General features: G+C 43.1%; 2 protein-coding genes across 2 annotated transcripts in view; one reads left to right on the plus strand and one right to left on the minus strand.

Moving 5' to 3' along the window:
* The window catches only part of npr2 (natriuretic peptide receptor 2), a 69,463-nt gene extending 68,698 nt beyond the window's left edge, over window positions 1–765 (minus strand). The window contains exon 1 of the mRNA XM_056291195.1: window positions 753–765. Coding sequence (XP_056147170.1) covers window positions 753–765 — 13 coding nt within the window. The remainder of the gene's footprint in view (window positions 1–752) is intronic.
* A 3,087-nt stretch (window positions 766–3,852) lies between these two features.
* Window positions 3,853–22,862, plus strand: part of LOC130122156 (glutamate receptor ionotropic, NMDA 1-like) — a 41,278-nt gene continuing 22,268 nt past the window's right edge. Inside the window, exons 1-11 of the mRNA XM_056291197.1 lie at window positions 3,853–3,981; window positions 7,044–7,178; window positions 8,263–8,439; window positions 11,601–11,663; window positions 12,466–12,563; window positions 17,478–17,599; window positions 18,810–18,984; window positions 19,967–20,111; window positions 21,106–21,192; window positions 21,667–21,802; window positions 22,340–22,467. Coding sequence (XP_056147172.1) covers window positions 3,853–3,981; window positions 7,044–7,178; window positions 8,263–8,439; window positions 11,601–11,663; window positions 12,466–12,563; window positions 17,478–17,599; window positions 18,810–18,984; window positions 19,967–20,111; window positions 21,106–21,192; window positions 21,667–21,802; window positions 22,340–22,467 — 1,395 coding nt within the window. The remainder of the gene's footprint in view (window positions 3,982–7,043; window positions 7,179–8,262; window positions 8,440–11,600; window positions 11,664–12,465; window positions 12,564–17,477; window positions 17,600–18,809; window positions 18,985–19,966; window positions 20,112–21,105; window positions 21,193–21,666; window positions 21,803–22,339; window positions 22,468–22,862) is intronic.

The following is a 22,862-nucleotide window of genomic DNA, read 5'->3' on the forward strand; positions in this document are numbered from 1 at the left end:
TTCAGCCATTCAGCTTTAATGGCACCATTCTCATTTCATGCCTGGAGCAACACAAGATTCACTGTTGCATTATGCATATTTTTTATTGTTATAATGTTCTATTTTGCATGCTGTACAAAGATACTTATTGCTCTAATCTCTTCATACCAATGCCCCTTTGATATTCTTATAACCATGGATACTATTACATTTGTGGATAGTTTTCTACACAACGAAAATAAAAGCGTTGATTTAACACCTGCGAATTTAACTCCATTTCCGATAACATTTGGCCCCACTCGAAAATAGTGTTACATTTACCCAATGGTCAGTGTCGAACTTTCAGAGTAAATTCTACTAAAAATTGTGTTAAAATTATCACCAAAATTTTTTTAACACTTGTGTTTTAATCACTCTCAGAGTAATGTAATTGTAATGTTCATGCTTTGTAACATGTTCAGTAATGTTTCTGGTGTTAGTTTTTAATGTTTATTCTGGTCACAAGGGGGCGCTCTAGGGGGCGCTCTAAGTTAAGTGTTAAAGCCCGGAAGTAGGAGAGTAAGACAGGAGTGTTAGTATGCCATGGCTAGCAGATACGCCAGCAGATGTACCGTTGTCGTTGTACAAATGTTTCACTAAAGATTCCAAAACGCAGCTTCACGGTATTTGAGTTATTATTTCAAAACTTTAGACTGGCGACGAGGATTCAAAACATTTTCCACTAACATGGCTGCTGCAGAAATCAGAGATGATGCTGACCGAACTCCTCTCACTCGGTAGAACCATGGCACTTGCAGAGATTCAGGCATCGGGAATGGAACAAACACAACAACGTGCAGCTCAAAGTAATCTAAGGGAAGATGTTCTGGCAGCAGATGTGAGGAGGGGAGCTGTAAAAGTAAAAGATGCTAAAACTGCACTGGCATCTTTCCCCACCGTGACGAAATGCCGTGCCCGGCACGGGGGGAAACATGCAGCGCGTGTGGGGGCATCAGAGGTCGACATGAAGTGCATTATGTACACACCAGTGGAAACAGTGGCATCATATCTCAAGAAATAAGAAACGCAGGCATGGAATCTTCTGAGGAGTATCTGTACGCAGTCTCCCAATCAAAAGCAAATCTCCCACATGCAAAGATAAAGGTTAGTGACTGCAATATAAAAGTGATGCTTGATACAGGGGCAACTGTGAATATCATCAGTGAAACAACTTACCAGAGACTGAGACAGAAGCCCTCCCTCACCAAATGCATGGTTCCCATATTTCCTTATGGTTCACGCACACTACTGCCTGCCCTAGGAATATTCACCTCACTTGTCGAATCCAAATCACGCTTCACAAATGCAACATTCCATGTGCTACAAGGAAGTAATGGCAGTCTACTGGGCTATGACACTGCCAGTCAACTGGTACTAATCAAAATCACCAATGTTCTTCACACATCTCCACAACAGCCAGAGCAGCCCACAAGAACTTCAAACCAGCCAGAAGTGAGGGCAGTGGATGATCTCCTCATTGAGTATGCTGACCTCTTTCAGGGGATAGGAAAACTCAATGACTTTCAAGTCAAGTTGCACATAAAGAAAGATGTCCCTGCTGTCACACAACCTCACAGAAGAGTACCTTTTCATGTAAGGAAGCGAATTGAGGCTGAGCTGCAATGTCTAGAGGACCTTGACATCATCGAGAAGGTGGATGGTCCCGCTCCCTGGGTCTCTGCAATCGTTCCTGTTCCAAAACCAAAAGACCCGGAAGCAGTGCACATTTGTGTGGACATGAGGATAACAAAGTAGGCCATCGAACAGGAACGACATCTCACACCTACAGTAGATGATGTGATACAATCACTCAATGGAGCCAGGTTCTTCTCAAAGCTAGATTTGAACAGTGGATATCATCAGCTAGAACTAGAGCCATCCTCTTGATATATCACAACATTCTCTACCCATGTAGGGCTGCGGCGTTACAAAAGACTGAGCTTTGGAGTTTCATCAGCTGCAGTGGTGTTCCAAAATGCCATTCAACAAGACCTGGATGGCATCCCAGGAGTAATCAACCTAAGTGATGACATATTAGCGTTTGGGAAAACAAGAGCTGCCCATGACCAAGCTCTTGGAAAAACGTTTCAGAGACTGAGGGAGAAGAACCTAACTCTCAACAAGGCCAAGTGCTCATACACACAAACCACTCTGGACTTCTTTGGATACACATTCTCAGATCGAGGATTCTCTCCGGATCCCAAGAAGGTTCAGGCGCTTCACGACGCTGCTGCTCCGACTAATGCCAGTGAGGTCCGCAGTCTTCTGGGCATGGCAAATTACAGTGCCCGTTTCATCAAGGATTTTGCCACAATAACCCAACCTCTGAGAGGACTTACAAAAAAGACTGTTGGTTGGACCTGGGCGGAAAAGCACCAGAGGTCTCTGGATGAGATGAAACGAAGTCTAACAAGTGATGCGGTGATGACTTACTTTGACCCACTCAGACTAACTGAACTGGTGGTTGACGCAAGTCCAGTAGGTCTTGGGGCTGTGTTGGCACAAAGGAATGGCCCAAATGAACCAGCTAGAGTGATAAGCTATGCAAGTAGAGCACTGTCCCTCATTGAACAAAGATACTCACAAACAGAACGGGAAGTACTTGCAATTGTGTTGGGCTGTGAACATTTTCACATATACCTTTACGGAGCACCCTTTACACTTATCAGCGATCACAAACCGTTGGAATGGATTTTCAACAACCCCAAATCCAAGCCAGCTGCTCGTATAGAACGCTGGAGTCTACATCTGCAGCCTTACAACTACACAGTCCACTACAAGTCTGGTAAGGACAACCCGGCAGACTACATGTCACGCCACCTTGCATGAGTATCACATATCTCTCATGACATTTCAGACAATGAAAGACAAGCGGAAGAATATGTCAACTTTGTTACAGCAAATGCTGTCCCTAAGGCAATGACACTGAGTGAAATTCAAGAGGCAACCAAAACTGACCCCACTCTGTGCGAAGTTATTCGATTCATCAAAGAAGGCTCATGGGAGTCACTGTCCGAAAAACAACATGTTGCTGACGGAGTGGATTTTGCTGCTCTAATGTCATTCAAGAAAATCAAAGATAAACTAACTGTGACCGCTACGGATGATACTGTGCTACGAGGTACGTGGATCGTTGTCCCTCATTCGTTTAAAATCAGGGCTTTGTCACTGGCACATGAACGCCATCAGGGGGTGGTCAAAACTAAGAAGTTGATCAGAGAGAAAGTCTGGTTCCCTGGCATTGACAGACAAGTAGAAACCATGATAGCAGGCTGCATCCCATGCCAGGCTGTTGGGCCTAATCAAACACAAGAACCTGAGCTACCATCGTCACGACGGGAAAAAGTTGGTGTGGACTTTTGTGGTCCATTCCCTTCTGGTGATTACCTTTTGGTGGTAATCGATGAATACTCCAGGTATGTAGAGATTCTGCAGTCCACGTAAGCCAGAGCCATGAGCCCTAAACTCGACAAAATATTCTCTACACTGGGAATTCCACTGGAGGTCAAAACTGACAACGGCCCACCCTTCCAAAGCTCGGAATATGCAGACCTCGCTACATACTTGGGTTTCAGGCGTAGGAAGATAACTCCGATGTGGCCTAAGGCCAATGCTGAGGCTGAACGCTTCATGCGTACCCTTGAAAAGACCATACGTGCTGCCCACGTTGAAGGTCGCCCATGGAAACAGACTGTATGCATTCCTCCACAACTACCGTGCCATGCCTCACTGGAATCAAGCTGCCTGAATCTCCTCTTCCCTTCCAGTCTCTGGCTGATGCAAAGCTACGACAAGCAGATGCAGTGGTAAAGAACGAAACACAATACTGACAGGATGCGCCATGCTGCTCCTTTGGCTGTGAAAGTAAGCGACAGGGTCCTGTGTCGTCAAAAGAAGGAAGAGAAGCTATGCCCTGCTTACAATCCCCGCCTATACAGGGTCATCGCCATCAAAGGCTCCATGGTGACAGCCAAACACAATGACCATGTCATCACCAGAAACTCATCCCACTTCAAGAGCCTCCTGGCTCCTGGTGGCTGAAAACCACCACTCTCAGCAATGTGATTTGAAAGGCATGGCATGGACTGGACTGAAATCCAACCTGAACAAATCCCAGAGCCCTGAAACACCGTGGTCACGTAATCTGAGGGATCACAGATGTTGGTGTAACACCTGCCCTGTCCAGTGTCGTTGCAAATCATTGATCTGAACTGGCCAGAGATAACAAAAGAAAGCTGATATGACTTTCTCACAAGTGCTTTTAACGTTACACCTTCCATTCACGCGAATTAGTTGTAAAGGGGATCTTCGCGTTTGCGCGTCAAAACACCCTAAATATTGTAACGGTACGAGCGATCAGCGTGACGTCACAACCGGTTATTTTCTTGCCCGGTGCGGGATTCGATACGGAGTGTACTGCACCACAAGGCGACATCACTAACCACTCGGCTAAAGGGTCAGACCCGTTAGCTAGGGGCTAATGTGTCTTATTAGTAGTTTACATGTGTATGAAATAAAGAGCATAATAAAGTAATTTTGAGTGCAGATTAAATTAAACTATTGTTTTTGTGTTCATTTCATCTTCAACTTGCTGTGAATAACGTGTGTAAACATCAATACAAAAGTTTGTTGGATTATGCTCTCTAGCCTAGCTAACGTTATTTGTGTTGGAGCCTCGTCCAACAGTGGGACATTCAGTTTAAACCGGTCTCGAGGCACAATATGCCTATGTCCCGTCTCGAGACACATCTCTCGAGACATTTGTCCACCTCTGGACGTTTTGCTCCTAACGGACATTTGGGACATTTTTGGATGGCCTAGCTGGATGAGAAGGTAAGGAAGTGTTCGCGACTAATTAATTAATAACTCTGTTGAAACAAAAATAAAGTAGTAGGCCTAGCTATAGAAAGCTGGGTGTTTCATGAACAATATTACATGTTGTTTTCATTTGTAATGACGCGATCGGGGATTTACGTTACTTCGACTGATGTAAAATGTAGTTAACGTTAGCTAGCGGGTGAAACGGATACACAATCTCCCACTACACCACGGCAACAATGTTAATTTTTACCTGTAATAAAATGTCTCCCACAAATGCGGTCATGAATGGATGGTTTCCAGCCTTCTCCCAGCTCAGCACAAGCAAGTCCTCCTGGCAATTTCACTAACTTTGTGTAACCGGTTATTTTCTTGCCCGGTGCGGGATTCGATACGGGGTGTACTGCACCACAAGGCGACATCACTAACCGCTCGGCTAAAGGGTCAGACCCGTTAGCTAGGGGCTAACGTCTTATTAGTAGTTTACATTTGTAACGTTAGCAGTGCTCTTCGTCCGTTTTACCCTCTGTACCCACAGACTTGGCTGGGTAGATTTAGATTTATCTGATGGAAAACGGAAAAAGCCTAAAAACTTGTTTGCCGGGGGTACATTTGGCATTACAGCCCCACACACAGCACGATTTCAGCATTTTGAAAATGAATTTGTCTGTTCAACTGGTGCTATCTAACCGTTAGCTACTAGGCACTACCCAGCTACTAGCATCCACCCGGAAGTAGCTTGGCGCTCTCTGTTTACAAACATTCTGACCTCCCCGGAAGGAGGAAACCGTTGTGATTTTTTTGTTGTATTTATATGTGTTCAAATGTTCTTTTCATATTTTGGTTATTGTGGTTATGTTGTTTGTTTAGGGGTTCGACTCTGACTAAGTAGACGACCGTTTTACTGACTGACTGACTGTAGGACCGGGACTAAGACTCGTGTTTCCAGAAGTCACCTGGGGGGAACCATTATTCAGTCGCCATTTTGGTGTGCCAACAAAAGAGCCCCCTGGGTTCTTGTGGGGTATGGGACACGGGAGTTGCCATTAAAAAGAGATCTCTGCCTCTCAGCTCATTCCACGCCAGCTCGACACAATAGTAAGGGTAAAAAACTTCAGGGTGAGTGTGTATTTTCAGAACAGCGGCCCTTCGCAGTAGTGGGCTCTTATGTTCGGTCCAGTGGGACATTTTTCGCACTATTGGGGGTTCTGAGACCCGCCTTTTCTGTCTTTTTGCAGCCATTTTGAAAGTATATATTCCCTTAAAACAGACTGGTTAACTTACCCATTCTTCGCTAAATATAAAGTTAGCGAAGCTGATGTATTCACAATAGTAGCTAGCACGCTAAACGGTAAACTCAAACGGAAAAATGTTAATCTAAATTACGATACCTAAATTTGCTCTAAACTGTTGCCCAATTTAATGTTAACTAGCCAGCAAGCTAACTTAGCTAACTGCCGTTAGCAAACGGTGAATTGTACTGCCACATTGGATCTCGACAACACAAGATCTTAGCTCAAAACTTAAAAATTATTACCTCAATTAACATCAATACAACTTTAAAATTATATCGAGTTGAACATTTTGTTAACAACAAAGTGAAGTTACTTTCCAGACAATGTCAGCACTCCTGAGCAGTTTAACTGAGTTTAACAGAGTCGCGCGTTTATCATGCTGTAAAGTAGAATTAGAGTGGTGCGTATTTATCACACTGCAGAGTAGAATTCTCACTGCATGTCTGCAGAATTTTACACATTCTTATAACTCCACCATTAGAGCGCCTTTACTCCCCACAGTCTTGAAAATACTCTCGCGGGGTTCAACTCTGAAATATTAACACCCAATTTTTTGCTGTGTAGATATGCTAACATATTCTTAGGATGTTGCATTACATCTATGGTGTGGTTTTTAATGATCATCTCATTGAATCAAATTTCTTGTATGTGCAGACTTATTTGGTGATAAATGATCAAGTAAAACTTTATTTGACTTGAGTAATGATGGAAAGAATAAGGTTAATTTTTTTTTGCTTTCCTTTCAGTGGTGGAGATGAAAACTAAGAAAACATAGGACCTTCATGATAAGAAAAAATAAAATAAAACTAAATAGATCTGACATCTAAAACAACATGGTTTAGATTCAAGGGCCCCAACTTGAGTGAGGGTGTCCATTTGTAATTTTGTCCTTCCTCCTCCTTGTCTCTGCAGGTGTATGCTATCCTGGTGAGTCACCCTCCCCAATCCAATGACCACCTCACCCCAACGCCTGTGTCTTACACCGCAGGCTTCTACCGCATCCCTGTGGTGGGTCTCACCACCCGCATGTCCATCTATTCAGACAAGGTGAGTGATGATGGATTGGAGAGAGAAATAAAGTATGAGAGAGAGAGATTCAGGAGGACATTTATTTGGTTTACATTAGAAACATAAAAATATATCTGTAGATTTATTCCATAGATACCTTAAAAAGATACCTCTGCAACAACAAATTAAAACACATTTAAAGCAGATTTCACCCAAAAACACTTGTAAAGACTATTTCATCCTGGAACAAATTAAAAAACTCACACTGTTATAGCACCATTGATGGATGAAAGTGAAACGAATAAAAGGTGTGATTTCTGTCCCGATATTTAAATAATGTAGAATAGAGAGCCTCCCCCAACAGGAAGTCTAACAGCTGATATTCAAACTTATTTGTCTTATTGTAATCCGGCTCATAAAACGAAAATAGTTTCAGAAAATGTCTCATTGAGTGGTTCAAACAATGTATTTAAAACAGCAAACAGGTTTTCAAATCATTCACACGATGAAAAATGGTTTCTGTCACCCCGTAGAGACATTGGGGAGAACGAGAGGGGGAGAGAGAGAGAGAGAGAGAGAGAGATGGGGGGGGGCAGAGAGACTGAGACAGATGCACAACTGATTTACTTACCTGGATTATTGAGCATGCGTCAAGACATTGTTCACTCATTTTTCACATCATTTTTATATTTATGTTTATTGCTTTGGCAATAAAAAAGTATTGTTTTCGTCACGCCACTAAAGTGCATTGAGCTGCACTGAATTGAACAGAGACAAAGAGAGACAGAGACATACAGGGAGAGACAGAAAGACAGAAGAGACAGAGAGAAACAGGAAGAGTAAGAGGAAGGCGAAGGAGTTCCCAAGGGAAGGTTTCAAAAGCATCTAAGATTAAACATCCCATCACCATCCATTAACATAGCTGTGATTAAATGGCTCGCCAAGTGAAAACTGAAGGGACATCATTAATAATGACTGTGACCTGGGTAATGTCTTTATTGCAAAAGGGTCTCACGAGGCATTATAATTTAATCTGTACAGCAACCACAAACGTGAAATGGCAATCATTAAAGACGCATTTACTCGATCCACTTGTCCTGCCACGTGGTTCATTTCTTTCCAGAGCATCCACCTGTCCTTCCTGAGGACAGTGCCCCCATACTCCCACCAGGCTCACGTCTGGTTCGACATGATGCGCGAGTTTCGTTGGAACCACATCATCCTGATTGTGAGCGATGACCACGAGGGGCGCGCCGCCCAAAAGAGGCTGGAGACCCTCCTGGAGGAGAGAGAGACAAAGGTGAGACACTCCAGTGTCCAGGGATCCCCCCTGGGGTGTTGGCGTGCGCACGTGTGTGTGTACGTTTGTGCGTAGCCTGTGTTTTTTAACCTCAAGAGGTCTTCTATGTATGTAACTGTTTTCCTTTCTGTTGTGTGGCCACATCTCTTTCTCACCATTGTGTAAACATTGGCTAACATTCCTAGAGACATCAACAGTGTCTAATGTGGTCTAATATGACGAAAGTTCGTACGTTTATTTACTCATCTTCACGTTGCTTTTTGCCATAGTCCAAATTATCCTGTGTCTATCCACAATGGGAGCCAAATAGCGGACTTTAACCTGGGGCTTTGCAAAACGTCACAGACTCTTCTTGCAGAGGGATGTGTTGGTGGGGTCACGGCAGTAGTCAGCAGGTTATCCTCGCTTCTCCCTGGAGGCCTGACAGGTGATGGATTGTTGGCCTCGTTGCGGCGCACAGAGGCGCTGTCCTATTTGTACCCTTGCATGCCATGTTATTAAGCTACGGGGCGGGGGTTGTTTTAGCCTTTCAAGTTTCAGTCGATGACGCATTCATTTTAAGTTTAGCTCTGAGCTGTTTATATGGGTCAGAGAAATGCTGATCTACCTTGGAATAAAACAGACCTGAGACTGTGTGTTGATGTGTGCCCCTTGGTGAAAGAGAGAGATGGAAAAAAACCCAATTAATGTCCTGTAATTAGATGAGAATACCCTAGGATATGGGGCTTTTGACTGAGTGATGTCTGTGCCCTCTGGGTCTTTTTGCTTTAATTGTGTGACAAAGGGAAATGAGTCCTGATTTAGAGCTGTAATTAAATCAGAAGGCTGATGAAAAAAAATAATTAATATGACTTATGTATGCTAAACCAAGGAAAAATTCTTTCACAATTAATAATGATTGAAAGTCGCCAGCTGCTTTTGAAAGAAGGGGGAACTTTTGAATTGACTGCGCCGACTTGCACGACATTTTTCATTCAGTTTAGGTTGGTATGGATGATCATAGTGGAGTTTGGTGTCATGCAGAAGTTAAAAGAAACGGTGAGTTTAGAAGCCATTTGATTTTCGGAGAAATCCAGGATGGCCTTTGTGTGTCTGCATGATCTGAGGTTATAATTGAAAATAAGCATTTTCTGCAATAACACAGAAGACGATGTGTTACGTAAAACTGTCTGTGCTGATCACCTGTCTGCTCACTCAATGTATTTTGTTATTGATGGTGATACAAGAACTGCGTGAAACTCAAATCAGAATCAGAATCACAAACACTTTTGTCATTTCATTTCATGCACTTGCGCACGTACAATGAAACGAAACATCGTTTCCCCCGGCCCACAGCAGTGCAACACAAAGACAGAAACACATCAAAAAACTACAAGAACACATACGTGTATCCAAACTAACACACATATCTAAACTAAATGAAACAAAAAAAAGTCACTGTCAAACGAGAATGAACGCCAGCCAGGATGACTGTCGGAACTGCCGGTCTGCATGGGCTAGCAGTTAGCTTAGCCTGCCCCTGATTCAAGTGATTTGGCAGTCCGCCGCCATTTGAATGGCAGACTGCAGCTTTGCCACATTAGGCCCTAATTTAAAAAAGAAAAGAGTCTGAGAGGTTTTTCCTGCTAATAAGCATGTTTTTGCTGCATAGGCAGGCTTTATTTATACTTTATTTTTAGCTCCTGGTCTAGCCCTCATTGAGGTCAAACGCAAGCTACGGTTAGACTCACACAAGGACCAACCGGATAAGATGTTGCGGACACAACTGACTTTTTTTCCAGAGTGCAAACTTCCGCAACACAACGTGCAACATTTATGCTCGACTGTACGTACCAAAATAGAGTGTTAACAGGAAGAGGAAGAAAAAAAGAAAAGAAAAGAAAACCGGGTGTCTTCATTGCTGTTGGCGTGCCGCCCACACGGCGAATTTGTGTTTGCTGGAGGTTTTTATGTATTACATTTTATGATGAATTGATTCTGCATGATAGCTTCTGTCAGGTCATATGCCAGCTGAGTTATCCTGACTCGTGCTTTCGGTAGGAGAAAATCCCGGGCTCGGTGAGGTAGCGTCCTATGCAGTTTCCTTCATTTCACAGTGCAGTTTCAGGGATTTATTTTTTTATTTTTGATTATTATTTCAAGCCCCGTTCAAATAAATATCATTGTATAGCCCAGTCAACACTTCCCAAAACCACTTGCTATAAAATTATACATTTAAAAAAAACCCAATATGAAATGTTTTCATTTTAGGATGAATATTTTATATATATATATATATATATACTCACGAAAAGCCTTACTTTATCCATTTTGGCCTGCTAAGTGTTTGCTGTTGTATATTTCTAATTGGGGCCTACGCACCAACCTCAAGGTGCATGATCAAACAGCCGGACTTTAATGTAGAGCTCATGATGCGGAAAAGAAGAAAAAAGAGGCCGCGACAGCATCAGCTCACATATTGGCATAACCCGGCCTGTAATCCTTTCAATAGAGCATGAAAGCGAAGCTCAAGAATGGATTTTTTTTTTTTAATTTGTCAGCCATTATCAGGAACTAATGGAAAAAAAATCCGTGTTGATTGAACGAAGGGAAGAAAATAGGCCCGGGTTGCTTTGAAGTGTGAGCTGTGAAGCCAGGCGGCTGTGCAGAAAGGGGCTCGGGAAGCAGAAGGACGCTGTCGTTCGCTGTAAAATGGCTCCCCGTTTTAGGCAGGACTCCCTCGTGCACTCCCGTCACAATACACAGGATCTGACTTGAATTTAAAATGGTGATGCCAGAGGGGGGATGCGTGAGGTGTCCGGGTGAAGGGCTGAAGTACCCGGCAGTTACAATCTGTTGCTTGGAATCATTTTTGGTGTTTATAATTACTGAATCAACCGTTATTCATCGTCAGGCTGTGCTTGATGTGTTCTGCAGTAGGATTCGAGGGGTAGTTGTATGCCATGAATATAGACTCAAACAGAGTGACTTTCTCCCCCCCAGTTTCTTTTGGTAGTAAGTTTCTGTCTTTGACGTTTTTTTTTTGCAAGCCCCACTGTTAAAGATCCCAATTTGAAGCAGAAAAGTGGAGATTTGTTGGAATGCTTTACTGCCCTCCATTTTCAACTGTTTATAATATTTTTCTGTGTCTGCATATTTTCTCTGTGCACATTACTCATCAGAATAAAAAAAGGAACTATGAAAACCTCGACCAACTGTCCTATGACAACAAGCGAGGACCTAAGGTATATTTGCATGGTCAATGCACGCCGCCCACCAACTTTCCAAACGTAGCAACTAGAAAACCAGCCCAGTCAGTCACCGGCCGAACCCAGAAATGCCCCTCTCTTGGTAGCACGTGTTTTCTTTGATTTTTTTTTTTTTTTACACTGAGACATTTCCCTATGATTTCAATGAAGAATTATTTTGTTATGGAATCTATTATCATTTTCGGTTATTTTAATGAATAATAAAACAAGTGAACAGCGCCCCGCTTTTGTCATTTTCATTTTCTCCTTCAATAAAGGAATGCATGTACTCAAAACACACACCAAACAGACAACAACAAAAAAAAAGAGTTTGCAAGTCCATTCCTTTGTGGAGAACCGGTAGTGTGGGACAAAACCGTTTCCCAGATGCTACTTCCTCCTGTTCTGTAGCACTTCCCTAGTTTTCAGCAATTTTTTGTTGGGAGGAAAAAGTCTCCCTCACTCCCCTTCACCTGTTTTTAGTTACTGGTTGCATTGACCTTCTTCTTCCCCCCTACCTAACATGCACGTCCTTCTTTGGAGCCTTGATAACCCTCAGTTTGCATGCAAAAAAAAGAAAAAAAATGCAAAAAGAATTTTTCCCTCCAAGCTTTTTTTTTTTTTTTTAGTTTTTATTTTTTTAGTTCAGCCAAACTCCCCTGGATCGCCTTCCTTTTTTTCTATGTCTTCCGTTTTCAAACAAAATCAACCAAATCCGAACAAAGCAGGTAAAGAGGCAGCATGGTTTCTGAGTTGGGGATAAGTAGCTGGCTTGACCTTTCTTGTGCCCTGATCACAGGCAGAGAAAGTCCTCCAGTTCAGCCAAGAGACTAACTTAACTGCCCTGCTGCTGGAGGCGAAAGAGCTGGAGGCCCGGGTCCTCATTCTCTCCGCTAGGTGAGTCCCTCCTCATCTCGAATCAACAGCTTAAACACATCCATCCAAAGAAGAATGAGTCCATTCTCATCCCTTGGCGTAATAGGTTGATATACGTATGTCACACGAGGTATCCTTCAGTGTCTGTGTGAGACGCGGTGGGTTAACCACCTCCTAACCTTAACCAGAGATGGGCAAAGATACGTTAACATGCTACAAAATATAAATACATTAAATGTATCAAAATAAACTGAAAAATGATGGTGTTAAATAATGTATTTGATTAAAATACATGCATTTTGTATTTAAAATACCAAAAATAATAACAATTCACAGAAGGTTGAATCACTTCATCTGGATACAACTTTTATTGACGGATACGTTGTATCCAGATGAACTGATTCAACCTTCTTTGATTTTCTTACCTGGATTATTGAGCACGCGTCAAGACAAAAAAATACATTGCATCAGGAGTGTTAGAATCTTTCCAGAGACCACTTCTGCAGAGGAAGGGTACTCAAAATCAGTTTGTGTTACAGACAAAGATGAAGATGATGTATGGTAATTTTTTTCAGTTAGCCAGTCAATGACATTGAAGTGAAAGCACCACAAAAGGCACATCAGCACCCACGTCACATCATCAAGTGTGATGTGACGACTAACTATCTTCCTGTCATTCTCATCATCACTCTGGCTTACATGAATAGGCTATAGCTCGAAAAAATATGTCCCCTCTCTGATCTCAAGTCTGATCTCTGTTGAAAAGTGTTTTTTGAGAATCAAAGAAGGTTGAATCAGTTCATCTGGATACAGCGTTTATTGACGGATAACGTTTCATCATGCAACTAAGTGACATCTTCAGTCTAAACTAAGTGACATTTTCAGTCTGATTCAACTGATTCAACCTTCTTTGATTTTATTACCTTGATTATTGAGCACACATCAAGACATGTTTTTTTGAGTATTTTAAAATACAAAGTACTACTCTAGAAGTGACAAACTGCATATCCTGTTTTTTCCAGACTGATCAAATACGAATTAAAAAGTACTCAAAGGTATCCAAAACACATGTTTCAAATACTTTGAATGAAAATACTGTCCATCTCTGATCTTAACCACTACTCAACTTGTATGGTATTAATATTCATAAATCAAGCCGAAGATTGACATTGGAGTCTATTGAACACCCGCCACATCTCCATACAAATGCTGAAGTGTTCCATGATGCCATGGGACAATAATGTGTTGAATTTAACACCTTCTTTAAAAAAAAAAATTTTTAATTTAAAAAAAAAAAAATATATCATAAGAAGTTCAAATGGGTCTTTAATAAAAGCTAATAGTAACTTAATCCCTTGTTTTGAAAATCCAGGACATTTTTACAGGTGAAATCCCACCCAGTCTCACAGATGAATAATTTGTGTACCAATTACAGTGCATCCGGAAAGGATTCACACCCCTTCACTTTCCCCACCTTTTGTTATGTTACAGCCGTATTCCAAAATGGATTAAATTCCTTTTTTTTCCTCATAAATCTACATACAATACCCCATAATGATAAAGCGAAAAAGGTTTTGTAGAAATCTTTGCAAATTTATTAAAAACAAAAAAACTGAAATATTGCATGTACATAAGTATTCACACCCTTTACTCAGTACTTGGTTGAGGCACCCTTGGCAGCGATTGCAGCCTCAAGTCTTCTTGGGTATGAAGCTACAAGCTTGGCACACCTATATTTGGGGCATTTCTCCCATTCTTCTCTGCAGATCCTCTCGAGCTCTGTAAGGTTGAATGGGGAGCGTCGCTGCACAGCTATTTTCAGGTCTTTCCAGAGATGTTCAATGGGGTTTAAGTCTGGGATCTGGCTGGGTCACTCAAGAACATTCACAGACTTGTCCCGAAGCCACTCCTTCGTTGTCTTGGCTGTGTGCTTAGGGTCGTTGTCATGTTGAAAGGTAAACCTTCGCCCCAGTCTGAGGTCCTGAGTGCTCTGGAGTAGGTTTTCATCAAGGATCTCTCTGTACTCTGCTCCATTCATCTTTCCCTCGATCCTGACTAGTCTCCCAGTTCCTGCCGCTGAAGAACATCCCCACAGCATGATGCTGCCACCACCATGCTTCACTGTAGGGATGGTATTAGCAAGGTGATGAGAGGTGCCTGGTTTCCGCCAGACGTGACGTTTCGCATTCAGGCCAAAGAGTTCAATCTTGGTTTCATCAGACCAGAGAATCTTGTTTCTCATGGTCTGAGAGTCCTTTAGGTGCTTTCTGCCAAACTCCAAGCAGGCTGTCATGTGCCTTTTACTGAGCAGAGGCTTCCGTCTGGCCACTCTACCATAAAGGCCTGATTGGTGGAGTGCTGCAGAGATGGTTGTTCTTCTGGAAGGTTCTCCCATCTCCACAGAGGAACGCTGGAGCTCTGTCAGAGTGACCATCGGGTTCTTGGTCACCTCCCTGACCAAGGCCCTTCTCCCCCGATTGCTCAGTTTGGCTGGGTGGCCAGCTCTAGGAAGAGTCCTGGTGGATCCGAACTTCTTCCATTTACGAATGATGGAGACCACTGTGCTCTTCGGGACCTTCAAAGCTGTAGAAATTATTTTGTACCCTTCCCCAGATCTGCGCCTCGATACAATCCTGTCTCGGAGGTCCACAGACAATTCCTTTGACTTCATGGCTTGGTTTCTGCTCTGACATGCACTCTCAACAGTGAGACCTTATATAGACAGGTGTGTGCCTTTCTAAATCATGTCCAATTAATTTTGAGTGTTATAACAAAGGGTGTGAATACTTATGTACATGCAATATTTCAGTTTTTTATTTTTAATAAATTTGCAAAAATTTCTAAAAAGCCTTTTTCGCTTTGTCATTATGGGGTATTGTGTGTAGATTGATGAGAAAAAAAAAGGAATTTAATCCATTTTGGAATAAGGCTGTAACATAACACACTGTGGGGAAAGTGAAGGGGTGTGAATACTTCCCGGATGCACTGTATCTACAGTTGCGAAAACACATTGATCGTAAATATTATGTCCTATGAATATGGTGTATGTTCACTAGTCTTGTGAGGCCAGACATGACTACACTATTACCACGTGATGAGAATACACATATGTACTTGTACACGTCTGACCTCAACAAACTACATGTCAAATTATGAAGTCATGTTGTGTTACATGTATAATAATAATAGCAATAATAATAATAAATTAACTTATATAGCTCTTTTCTAATACTCAACGACGCTTTACAGTAAACGGGGTGAAACAAGACGACAGATAAACAGAACACAGACATACAGTGGTGGATGGGAAGGGGGGCTACGAGAGTGAGAAGCGGCAGCCACACACGACGCCAGCAGTACTCTCTGATTTGGACAGATACAAAAGGGAAAGAAAAACAAACATCATAAATCACATGTATACGGTGCAATATATCGATGAATCAAAAAAGTTGCTGGGATCATTTGCTGTAATGCTGTACGATTAGAGCTGGTTTAGTAAATTAAGACATACTGTTACAAATGGGATTAGATTAGATTAGAGTAGATGATATTAGATCAGATCAGATTAGATCAGATTAGATGGGATTTATTGTCCTGGAGGAAATTTGTTCTGGGCACATCAGAAATTTGGTGTACAGCATGGTAAGCATAATAGCATAATGTGGCACATTGCATATCATATATTTAAGACAGGTACAATAGACAACAAACATAACAAAGACATAAAGTACAGAGCATATAGATATGAAATATGAAACCTAGCCCCTAATGTTACCTCCAAGGCTGCTATTCAGTGTTTTAATGGTTATGTTTGGGTTTTATATTAGAGATGGATAAGTTTAGCTATTGTTTTGGTGTGGTTAAGGTCAGGGTAAAGATCTGGAAGGCCGTTTGATAAGCATTATAATTTGGGTTGAGTGTAAACTGGAGTTAAAAGCAGATTAGTACAGATGTCCTCAATTGCATCCTCACTTATCAAAACATTGGTAATCAAAAGCGCTATATAAAATGCAACTTGACTTGACTTGACCTGCAGATATGTTGTGTCTAAACGTTTTTGTGTGTAATACTGAGCCTGTGAAATCTGTACTGTATTTTTTGCTGTGTTTAACGATGACCTAAAGATGATGATTTTGTTGTAGTATTTTGTGGTATACTATTTTGGAAATGCAGTTACCATCATGAAAATAATGATGAAAAATTATACATGTAATCAAAATTATTTTACCAAATATAAATTGTGGGCAAAATTTATTTTAGCGAATATTAATAGTGCTTAATAATGCTATAGGGCTAGTATCTGATGGATAGACTTAAATGAGACGTTTATGGCGTCCGGGTGGCGTGGTGGTCTATTCCGTTGCCTACCAACATGGGGATCGCTGGTTCGAATCCCCGTGTTGCATCCCTACAGACACAATTGGCTTTGTCTGTGGGTGGGAATCCAGATGTGGTTATGTGTCCTGGTTGCTGCACTAGTGCCTCCTCTGGTCAGTTGGGGCGCCTGTTCGCGGGGGGAGGGACTCGGGGGAATAGCGTGATCCTCCCACACGCTACGTCCCCCCTGGTGAAACTCCTCACTGTCAGGTGAAACGAAGCGGCTGGTGACTCCACATGTATCGGTGGAGGCACGTGGTAGTCTGCAGCCCTCCCCAGATCGGCAGGGGGGGTGGAGCAGCGACCGGGGCGGCTCGGAAGAGTGGGGTAATTGGCCGGATACAATTGGGGAGGAAAAAAGGGGGGGGGGATTACATAGCATTTACATGTGCATAGACAACAATCATAGGCATTTTGAAAACGCCAATCAACCTCCTTAACCGAATCCTAACATATCACAACCTCTACCCAGTACACTTGTACTTGGGCACTGCTATTCACCGTTTCTTGGCATGCTATGGCGTGATAACATCTTTTATCTCTTATGTCAAATTTCAGCGAGGAGGACGCTGCTGCAGTGTACAAGGCTGCCCGCTTCCTCAACATGACAGGCTCCGGCTATGTATGGCTGGTGGGCGAGCGCGAGATGTCGGGTAAAGCCCTGAGTGAGGCGCCAGACGGTATGTTTATCCACCAAGGATAACGAGAACTAAATGAGTTAGCCCTGGTTTTACTCAGAGGCCAGTCATAATGCACAGAAGATTAGGGAGATTATCCCGCTGAATGGCTGTATTACATTTAGTGTATAATTGCCTGTTGTATGTTAAGCGTTTAAACGTTTAAGCATCAAATGTTTAAAGGTTTAAATGAGTCATGTAACTACACCCAGCTCTCAGTTTAAGTGTTTATCCGTGTTATGCCGGCTCACGATTTCTGCATTATCCGCAGACGAAAATACCGATCTAACCTACTACACACGTTTTTGACATTTGAGACACAGCACTTGGTTGTCCAGAGCTGAATTCATCCTGCTATTCTGCCATATTAATAGCTTGGTTCTCATGAATTATAAAGGGAGTTTTGCAACCCCCCCCTCACTGAAGTGTTACTGAGATAGAATGGTAAGCAACAACAGTCCTTTTTTTACCCCCTCTGTACCCGGACTCTGCACAGTTTTCACATGATAATGTCACTTTGTGGTCACAAAAAGTCAAGCATCTACCCCTGAGGCACTCGTACACAAACAAACCCCTGCAATGATTTCTTTGTCCTGTCCGTGTCCTCCGCGCACCCTTTTCTAGTCTTTTCACCCACCACTGTGGCTTCTTTCAGGAGTCTGCAAAACCTGAAGGGACCTGGTTGCAATCAGAAAACTTAGCTGAAGTTGGATTATTGATGTGGTCTGCATATCGCTTATACTGTAGCCTAATGGTGTGTTTGTTTGGTCCCGCACAAATTATTTATGCTTTGCTTGTGTTGATTTGTGTGTGTGTGGGTATGGGTTTGGGTTTGGGTGGGGGGCGGGGGGGGGTAGGGTTTATTGAATCCAACTTCAAGGGACTCTGCTCATGCTGGGAAAAGGTCAATAATAGCAGCATCAGAAAAATGATCCATTCATTTCTGCTCATGTTGCTTCTCCCTTTAACCATCTAGATGCCGTTGCGGTATATTCAAGTTATGTTTGTAGAGATGAGCTTCATCTGATGAGGGCAACAGTGGACAAACGATGGATCATGCCGCTGATGTTTGACCTTTGTTCAGGATGTCTAAACTGGAGACCCTATAAGTTTTTACTTTGTGAATTGCAAAGGGATCCTGAGAGGCTTATCGACGGATGGGTCGGTGATTTGATTTTTTTTGTTATTGTTGTTATTGTTGGCCTGGTCTCAGGTCTCATTGGCCTCCAGCTCATCAACGGGAAGAATGAGTCAGCCCATATCAATGATGCTGTGGCTGTGGTGGCCCAGTCCATCCAGGAACTCTTTGAGAAGGAAAACATCACGGAGCCCCCGAGAGGCTGTGTGGGCAACACTAACATCTGGAAGACGGGGCCCCTCTTTAAACGGTAGGCCTGTTGTTTAGAGGCGACACTCTCTCTCTCACAGGCATTAGCATGCCGTGTGATTTGACACATACCTGCTAACACTCATTAAATGCGTGCATACACATCCCTAACTGCACATCGAGTACAAACACACTTAAGCTGCAAAAACATTTGCACACCAACAAGTCATTTTTGTCCCGCATTTGACTTAGAATCAAATCTTCCAGGGGTGTCCGGGTGGTGTAGCAGTCTATTGCGTTGCCTACCAACACGGGGATCCGTGGTTTGAATCCCCGCGTTACCTCCACTTTGGTCGGTTGTCCCTACAGACACAATTGGCCGTGTCCGCGGGTGTGGGTATGTGTCCTGGTTGCTGCACTAGCGCCTCCTCTGGTCAGTCTGGGCACCTGTTTGGGGGGGAGGGGGAACTGGGAGGAATAGTGTGATCCTCCCACATGCTACGTCCCCCTAGCGAAACTCCTCACTGTCAGGTGAAAAGAAGCGGCTGGCGACTCCACATGTATCGGAGGAGGCCTGTGATAGTCTGCAGCCCTCCCCGGATCGGCAGAGGGGGTGGAGCAGCGACCGGGACGGCTCAGAAGAGTGGGGTGATTGGTCAAGTACAATTGGGGGAGAAAAGGGGGGGGGGGTCCCAAAAAGAAAAAAAATCAAATCTTCTTTTTCACAGATCTGGCAATAGTGTTGGATTAATTCACCTGTTTGCAGTGCACATTCACCTCTGAGGTTAACAGGCTGAAAGAGTGAATACCTCCAAATAAACTAGAACAAAGCCGATCACACAGCTTCTATTAAGACATTTTTCGGTCCGTTTACACGGACAGAGACTTTAACTTGTTTCAAAAAAAGAAAAGATTTTAGAAATCAAAACCTGAACTAGATGATTTTCGAGACTTCTCATTTTGATTTTCTTTTGTTATTTATTTTTTTTGGGTATAAACATATATTGGCCTGTACACTCATGTCTCGCCTCCGCTTGCTGCAGGGTGCTGATGTCATCCAAGTATCCTGAGGGCCTTACGGGACGTGTAGAGTTCAACGATGACGGAGACCGGAAGTACGCCCACTACAGTATTCTCAACTACCAGAAGAGTCGACTCATTCAAGTTGGCATTTACAACGGGACACAGGTCATCTCACAGATTTAAACATCGCTGTCCTAAAAAAAGCAACATAACCCAGAAAGGTTTCAAAACAAAGGTCTCCGAAGTACCGAGGCAGTTTTTTTTTGTTTGTTTGTTTTTTTTTTCCCCCCCAAGCAACAAGGAAAGGTTAGATTGCTTGAAGCGCAGCTTGAGCTTCGTAATGAGTAAAGATTAATATGGATGTTTCCACTCTGTGGGGTAATCAGGCATCTGGGTAGCGTGGCGGTCTTTTCCGTTGCCTACCAACATGGGGATCGCCGGTTCGAATCCTCGTGTTACCTCCAACTTGGCCGGTCGTCCCTAAAGGCACAATAAACCATGTCTGCGGGTAGGAAGCCGGATGTGGGTATGTGTCCTGGTTGCCGCACTAGCGCCTCCTCTGGTCGGTCGGGGAGCCTGTTCGGGTGGGAGGGGGAACTGGGGGGGGGGGGATAGCGTGATCCTCCCACGCGCTACGTCCCCCCCCCTGGCGAAACTCCTCACTGTCAGGTGAAAAGAAGCGGCTGGTGACTCCACATGTATCGGAGGAGGCACATGGTAGTCTGCAGAGGGGGTGGAGCAGCGACCGGGACGGCTCGAAAGAATTGGCCAGGTGCAACTGGGGTGAAAAAGGGGGGAAAAAATAAAATGAAATAAACTTGAGTATAGCCTACTTCCATAGAAGAGATTTATAATTATAGCAAATATATTAAGAATGAGTATGGAGTGCAATGGTCAGTGCCAACGTGTCCTGCCAGTAAATGTGGAAAACACTCAGGTCTATCATCTATGGTAGATGAATTTGAAGAGAAAATGAATGAATAAACAAACAAACCAATTAATTAATTAATTAAATGGCTGAACAATAAAGTCGCTTGCGCTATCGTTATGTAAACCAGCTGACACACCAGTGTTGTGCAACAGCGGCGTTAGTGCCTCGTAAACCGCACACCTTCTGTCAGCACTAATAACGTCTAATGTGTTTATTGCATCCCTTTAGGTGGTAATGAACAATCAGAGGAAGATCATCTGGCCTGGAGGAGAGACGGAGAAACCGCGGGGCTTCCAGATGTCCACTCGCTTAAAGGTAAAGAGCTTCACCCCCCCCCCCCCCCGGCAAAATAAAGCTTAAAAAGTTTCCGTAGATATGGACCCATGCAGACAGACCAGAAAAAAAAATCATACCATAGACTAACAGTATGTTTCAACAGAGATTTACCAGGACAAGAGTTCACAGTTGGAGGAGTGGACATACTTTTCAGCCGGGTTCGCTTGCTTATATTTCTATGGATTATTAACGCTGTGCAGCATCTTTCAGGTTGATGCAGAGGTCTGCAGAAATCAATCTCTCGTTTTATTTCCCTGTGTGACAGATTTACTTTTCTGCTGTCATCTGTGTGTGTGTGTGTGTGTGTGTGTGTGTGCGTGTTGTGTGTCCTGTTTGCCGGGCTCCTCCCAGGACTTGGCGTGGCAGGTGGCCGTCCATCCTGACAATCCGTGGGGTCAGAACGAGTTGAGTTCCCACCATGCGATAAACAGCTTTCTCTCCCATCTGTTGTAGATAGTGACCATACATCAGGAGCCATTTGTGTATGTGAAACCCACACTGCAGGACGGAACCTGCAAGGAGGAAATGACATTAAATGGAGTCTTAATTAAAAAGGTTATCTGCACTGGGCCCAATGAGACCATCCCAGGTAACACAACAGGGACGTTTATGATATCACTGTGCTTTTACCGCACCCCGCCAAATACCCACTGGAGATGCATACATATATATGCAGTAGGTATCTATATATGTATGCATGTAGCTGAGTGTGCCATTGTGTATGTGTGATTGTACGTGTGTCTTTTTTTTTCTTTTTTCAATTTGCGTTTTGTGCGATGGCCTTTGTGTGTGTGTGTGTGTGTGAGAGAGAGAGCGAGAGAGAGGATCTTGTACTTAATGTACGGTGAACCGGCTTGAATGTGAGCTTCCGTGTTTACAAGCAGTGTGGGCATGTGCTTGTGTGTTTCTCACTACTCAACAGTGCGACTGTGTGGAGTCTGCAGAGCGCTGTGTGCAGCATTTTTATTTTATTTTATTTTTATTTATTTGTTTTGTTTATTTTGGTCAGTGTACGTGCGCCGCTTGGTTGTGAAAGTGTTCGCTACTTTGGAATTTCAAAATCAATTCCCCCCCCATTTCCCCCCAGAGCGATTGTAACTTGAAATGTTTGCTGGTTTTGTTACAGGACGCCCAATTGTACCTCAGTGTTGTTATGGATTCTGTATCGACCTCCTTATCAAGTTGGCTATGACCATGAATTTTACCTATGAGGTGCACCTGGTGGCTGATGGGAAATTTGGAACACAGGAGCGGGTCAGTTTTTATATCAACACCGCTATATTAGTCACATCAACTGCACGTACAAATATCTACTCCTCTCCATTAGGCAAAATACGTGAGAAATTCCTCACATTTATAAATATATATTTCACTGGGGTCATAAATAGGAGGACTCATTTTTAAATCACTTTAGTGTGATGCTCTCACAGAATGCTTCATTGTTTTTTTGGGTTTTTTTTTTTTTTTTAACCACTAACCTCACTAACTTCACTAACTGGCCCAATAAGCAGTTGTACAGAACAGACCCACGGTTGCCAAAAGCCCCAACCCCCTGGCAATACCTGGTGGAGGAGGGTGACGTTACCCCTAGCTGCTGACCTGGTCTCAGTTTTTCAAATTTCCCCACCAAAAGGATTTGTTTAACAAAT

The sequence above is a fragment of the Lampris incognitus genome, chromosome 12 (assembly GCF_029633865.1).
Source record: "Lampris incognitus isolate fLamInc1 chromosome 12, fLamInc1.hap2, whole genome shotgun sequence".
Classification (NCBI taxonomy): domain Eukaryota; kingdom Metazoa; phylum Chordata; class Actinopteri; order Lampriformes; family Lampridae; genus Lampris; species Lampris incognitus.